Source organism: Lathyrus oleraceus, chromosome 4, assembly GCF_024323335.1.
Source record: "Lathyrus oleraceus cultivar Zhongwan6 chromosome 4, CAAS_Psat_ZW6_1.0, whole genome shotgun sequence".
In the NCBI taxonomy this organism is placed as follows: domain Eukaryota; kingdom Viridiplantae; phylum Streptophyta; class Magnoliopsida; order Fabales; family Fabaceae; genus Lathyrus; species Lathyrus oleraceus.
The window spans coordinates 374,685,879-374,691,875 of NC_066582.1; the positions used below are offsets into that span (position 1 = coordinate 374,685,879).

General features: G+C 36.8%; 1 protein-coding gene across 1 annotated transcript; it reads left to right on the forward strand.

The window, feature by feature from the left end:
* The first annotated feature begins 3,130 nt into the window (after positions 1-3,130).
* Positions 3,131-4,019, forward strand: LOC127137587 (U11/U12 small nuclear ribonucleoprotein 31 kDa protein). Its single transcript, XM_051064039.1, has one exon. It carries the CDS (start codon positions 3,186-3,188, stop codon positions 4,017-4,019), a length of 834 nt encoding a protein of 277 aa, XP_050919996.1. The 5' UTR covers positions 3,131-3,185.
* The last annotated feature ends 1,978 nt before the right edge of the window (positions 4,020-5,997 follow it).

The window sequence follows — 5,997 nt, forward strand, 5'->3', positions numbered from 1 at the left end:
TCTTTGAATGAAAAGGAGAATAGTGAGCATCCGCTTCATTATCTCTCGATTATTCGAATAATTGGCGTACGCCATATTGCTCGGATTTTCGTCATTCAATTAAAACCCTAATAATCATACAATTTCAAATCAATTTTTCAAATCAAACATAGGTTCTAAATTCAAATTATTTCTAAACTTCAACCATCATATTCAAATCATTTTCCAAATCAACTACAAATTCTAAAACATTTAATTCTAAATTTATGATAATAAAGAGGATAGGAGGCGTACGCCTCACTATCTTTCGATTATTCGAATAATTGGCGTACGCCACATTGCTCGAGTTTTTGTCATCAAACTTAAAACACAATCGAATAAACTCAAATCACCTCTTATATCAAACCCAATTTTACAAAATAAACTATACAACTTCAATAGAGAATGGGAGGCGTACGCCTCACCACTCCTTGATTATTTGAATAATTGGCGTACGCCACCTTGCTCAAATCATCGACAAATCCAAACCTACCAACCCAAAATTCAAGCTATCTTCATAAATCGAATACAATATCTAAACATATCTTTTTACAATTTAAACCTCGGGTGATAAAAGATGGGAGGCGTACGCCTCACCGTCTCTCGATTATTTGGATAATTGGCGTACGCCATATTGCACAAATTATCGACTTCCGACTAAAACACGTTAAATAAACTTGGATAAGGGAATAGGTGGCGTACGCCTCGTTATTCTTTGAATAAGCAAGTAGGAGGCGTACGCCTCACTACCGTGCGTATTCAACATCCACAAACAAACTTTCAAAACAATTCGAACGAAAAGGGAATAGAAGGCGCACGCCTTATTATTCCTCGAAAGAATTGAACGATTGGTGTACACCATATTGCTCAATCTTTCGTCGTTCCTCAAATCATCAACAAATCAAACCTAACTTCTCGCCCTCGAGCGATCGAAACCAATCAAATCCAAACACGTCAATTCAACTCGTCACCCCCGCGTGACCAAAACCCTTTCAAAAAGAACACTGTCAATCCTTTCTAATGCGCACAACAAACCAGTGCTAGAGCCTCCACCGAGAGTAGACAAGCCAGTGTTTAGCCGTTAGAACGCCGACCTACACAGTCGTTCATCAAAACAAAACACAACCAATATTCGTAGTAGCCCGAACTACGAATGCTCTGATTTCCTTATTGCACCATAAGGATACGTAGGCAGGAGATTGCTGTATCTTCGCGAGCACACTAATAAAAAACCTCCCATTTCCCCCATCCTGAGGTCTTCATCCACATCTATCATCAATTCTAATTACTCGAAGCAAGCAGATAAACAGTCAATTAACAGTCAAATAGCAAAATCAGACTAAAAGGTTCCCGTTGAGTACAACGGACGTGAGGGGTGCTAATACCTTCCCCTTGCGTAATCGACTCCCGAACCCGAATATGGTTGCGACGACCATTATTCTTATTTCTAAAGGTTTTCTCGATATTTTCCTATTCCTTCATTGGAATAAATAAAGTTCGGTGGCGACTCTGTTTCGAACAACATTTTTTTTCCGCGTCCTATCGCGAGGGATCGCATTATCATCTTTTTTTGAGGTGCGACAATTACATGCGACTCTATATGACTAATGCACAAATACAAGCTATTCAAAATCCTTTGATTCTTAGTAAAATTGGTGTCCCCACAACGACAATAAAGTGGATGAATTTTTCTGAAATGAGTCATCTTATATCAAATGTATATGACTGAGTTTTAGTTTAGTTTACAAGACATAGTTTTTCGTAAATCGTTTTCCCTCTGCTAAGTTGCCCTCCAAATAATTTAAATGGCCGGGTTGTCTTGATTAGACAGATTGCTACTAAGATGCATTTTATACAAGCTTATTTGAAACGAGGGTGTCCTCTACCACCAACATTCGTAGAATGGAGAGAACGTCTTAAGGAAGAAACATCTGAGTGAGAACTTTGCTTTTTTGGATAGGATGCATGAGTTCTAGAAATTAAATGATGTTGAAAAATAATACAATAGAAAAAAGTCTAATGCGAAAAGTTCAATAAATTTAAAAAGATGTCATCGATTTTGATGCATTTTAATCGTATGTACTTCTAATTTTGTTGATTCACTATGTTCATTTTTATTCTTATATCTTCATTTTAAGATGTCCAAACATAATCTAAGCGTATAAATAAAGCATTACTTTTGAAAACAAATTAATTGTTGAGTTTCTAGTAAGAGATGAGTCCTCTTCAATTCTGGACAAATTCTACATAAGAGTTTTTAAATGTTGTGAAACTGAAGTTATTAGACTAAGGTTTTGCTTAAATTGATGCAATGAGATGATATGAAGTGATATGAGATGAAATAGAATAAGATTACATTGTTTGAGTTAATTAAAATCAGATCCAGTATAATAAAATTTTATTATTCTATTTTATTTCATTTCATCACTTTTCATTAGCATTGTTTCCCTTAGATATGAGGAATAAAAAATTACATCACTTTCTACTAGTATTGATCACTTTCTACGAGTATTGTTCCCTTTAATATGAGCAGAATGAAAATTTTCATCACTTTCCATCAGTATTGTTTCTCTTTTATATGAGCAGAATCAAAAACTTACTTTGTTTTTATCGCTAATTATTCAAATAATAAAGTAATAAAATTTCTATTTCACTCTATTCTATTTTTGCTAAATTTCAATAACTCTATTTATCTTAAGATATTAAAATATAATCTAAAATAATATAATAAAATTGTATATCTAACGAACTAGAAATTTTTGTCTTAAAAAATCTAGCATCATACTAACAAAAAATTATTAAAATTTATATATGCAGATGGGTGGCTGACCAATTAAACAAAAAAATATTAAAACATAATAATTTTTAGTTTTATGCTATCTTTACAAGTACTCTGGCGGTGAGCAAGTTGTCCATTTACATATGGATAGTACTGCTTATAAAAAAATAAGAATGGATAAAACCATATATAAAACCAATCCAAAATATCCGGATCCATGTCCAGATCCGCTTGGAGTTTCGCTTCACTTCTCTAGGGTTTCTCAAACGCATTATAGAATCTCTCCACTCTCAGATTTCCTCTATAGATTAAAGAAGCATCGGAGAACTAATTCCGTCGCCGGAAACCGAACGCCGTTGCCGGAAACAAAAAACCTGAACCGAAAAAAATGTCAAGCAAGAAGAAACACAAACGAAAACACAGCGACAACGATGAAGACGACGACGTTTTCTACTACCGCTACTGCGCTTCGTCCTCAACCCCCAACACCACCACCGGCACCACATCCAGTAATCAACCCCAATCAAAACCGAACAACAAAGGATCATCAATAGGAGGAACAGGTGAACCCTTAGCACCATCAAAATCGACGCTATACGTTTCTAATCTAGATTACTCCCTAACAAACTCCGATCTCCATACGCTCTTCTCTACTTTCGGCCGCATCGCGCGTGTAACCGTTCTCAAAGACCGTCACACGCGCCTAAGCCGCGGTGTCGCGTTTGTCCAATTCGTTTCTCGTAATGACGCCCAACGCGCCGTGGCGGAGATGAATAAGAAGATTCTCAATGGAAGGACTCTAACTGCTTCTATTGCTGCTGATAATGGACGTGCTCCGGAGTTTATTCGGAAGCGCGTGTACAATACTGAGACTGCTTTGTGTTATGAGTGTGGGGGGCATGGTCATTTGTCGTATGAGTGTCCTAAGAATCAGTTGGGGCCGAGGCCGCGGCCTCAGCCTAAGAAGCCGCGACGGGGATTTAGTGGGCTGAGGGATAGGGATGGGGAGGAGGAAGGTGATGAGGAGGAGGAGGAGGGTGGTCAGATTGCTGCGGAGCAGTTTGACGATAATTGGGCTTCTGTTGTGGATGATGAAGCGGGTGAAAGGTTGCTGGGGAGAAACAGAAATGATGATGAGGGTTTGGACAACAACAAGACGAAGAAGAAAGGGAAGAAAGCTGGGTATTTCAGTGATGAGAGTGATCATGATGATGATGATTGATCATGACTATGTAGCATTGACACTTCAGATTGAAGGTGTGTGTTTGGTATTCCGCATTACCGCATTATTCAACTAGTCCTGTGTGTCGTGTCTATATATGTGCCAGTGTTTCATAGATCTAAATGGCAATTTTTTGTTTTTATCAAGATATGGTGTAATTGATGAAATTGTTTATATGTTGTTGGCTTGGTTGGATGTGTTTATGGTTTTGATCACAAGCACATGTTAGTTATTAGTTATTGTGGTAGTAATTAGTGATAGTGGTGGTGAATTGGTGATGAGCATTTTTGTGTATTCCATATTTTCATAGTTAATGAATGATGACAGACGAGTCTCTTATTTATCGGCTTAATTTAGCATTCGGTTTACCTGTAAAACAGAAAGGAAAAGCCTGTTCGTTATGTTTTTTATTTTGGTTCAGTTAAAACATGTAATGTAATCAAATTGTAACACCCTGGTTTACTTTATGCACATCTTGTTATCATATAAGTAAGGTTTTTAATTACAGTTGTGGTGGTTATGTTATGATATTTGATATGTAGAATATTGTAGTCAGATATAGCTGGATTTGATGTGGTTGTTGAGATCTTGAAAAGCATAGGTTGTAGACTTGTAGTCACAATTACTGTCGCCGTTCTTGTGGAAAGCAGTTTAAAACCATGGGTAACAGTTCTTCTGATTACCTTTACTCTTTGATGTCTACTGAGCATTTTTATGCAGATTGATGAGTATTTCTCAAGTTTCTCTTAGAATGCTTAAATTGCTTCTCCCAGAGAAAATGTGGTATCCTTTTCATGCATAATCACTTGGCTGAGCTGGAGAATAATACCAATTTGTGCCTCACCCTCGACACTAGGCTTTAAATTATAGGTTTAATTATTCTGTAACTTTTTGAACCATGGGCTAATCTTGAATGTCATTGTAATGATATGTAGAAAAAGAAATTGGTTATTGTTATGCTATTTCCTTTCTTTCTGAATTATGGCTTTGAATCGGATTAAGTATAGTTATATTATATGGAGTTTGGGGTCAATTGTTACTGTTGTACTGTTGGTTTTAAGCATTGTTGGTTTTGGATATATCTATAACTCTGAAACCATATTCAGTTGACAGTTATATATAACCGATAGATACCATATTCATGATTGTCTATATACTTTTGTATGCTCATATTTTTTACTAATTGAATCATTGTCTTATGGCACAAGTTAATGAAAATAGTAGAGTTCATATCCTCTATGAATAGGATTAACATGAAGCTTGATTACATAGTACGATAATTGTACTCAGATATAAAGATATTGGGAGTTTTGTGAAATTCAGGATATCGGTTTCTTGAATTTTGTTGAAGTTTGAGCAGATTCAAATAGGATTAATATGGGTGTTCTTGAAGAGGAAGTAGGTAAAAGTTTGGAAATTTTTTTCAAAATAATAATTATTTTTATTTTTTTTTCAAAATAACTAATTATTTTAAAAAATTATCAAAATAACAAGGTTTGGTAGAGGATGCATCAGATGAACTGGGGCACCCCCAATGCATAAAGAGGAGGCGTCAATAGCATTGGCGCATGCATTGCGCTCCTCACGAGGAGGCGCCACTAGCATTGGCGCATGCATTGCGCTCCTCATGAGGAGGCGCCAATACTAGTGGCGCCTGCATTGGGCCTCATGAGGAGGCGTCAATGCTAGTGGCGCCTAGGTGCATTTGGTTGTGTGGGCGCTAATTCATCTGGCTGCATGTGATGGTCATGTGGGCGTCAATCCCTCAAGCGCCCACATGTTTTGTCCGTCTCTATAAATACCACGCATTGGATGCAATATTTTTCACTCAAACTCATCTCCTAATACAATTCAACCACCATCAATTTCAATTTTCCCTGTTTCAACAATGTCTGCATACATTCAAAAACAAAGTGCTGATGTAATATTTTCTGCCGTTGCGGCTCCGGTACAGATTCGACTTTGGAACACAAATATG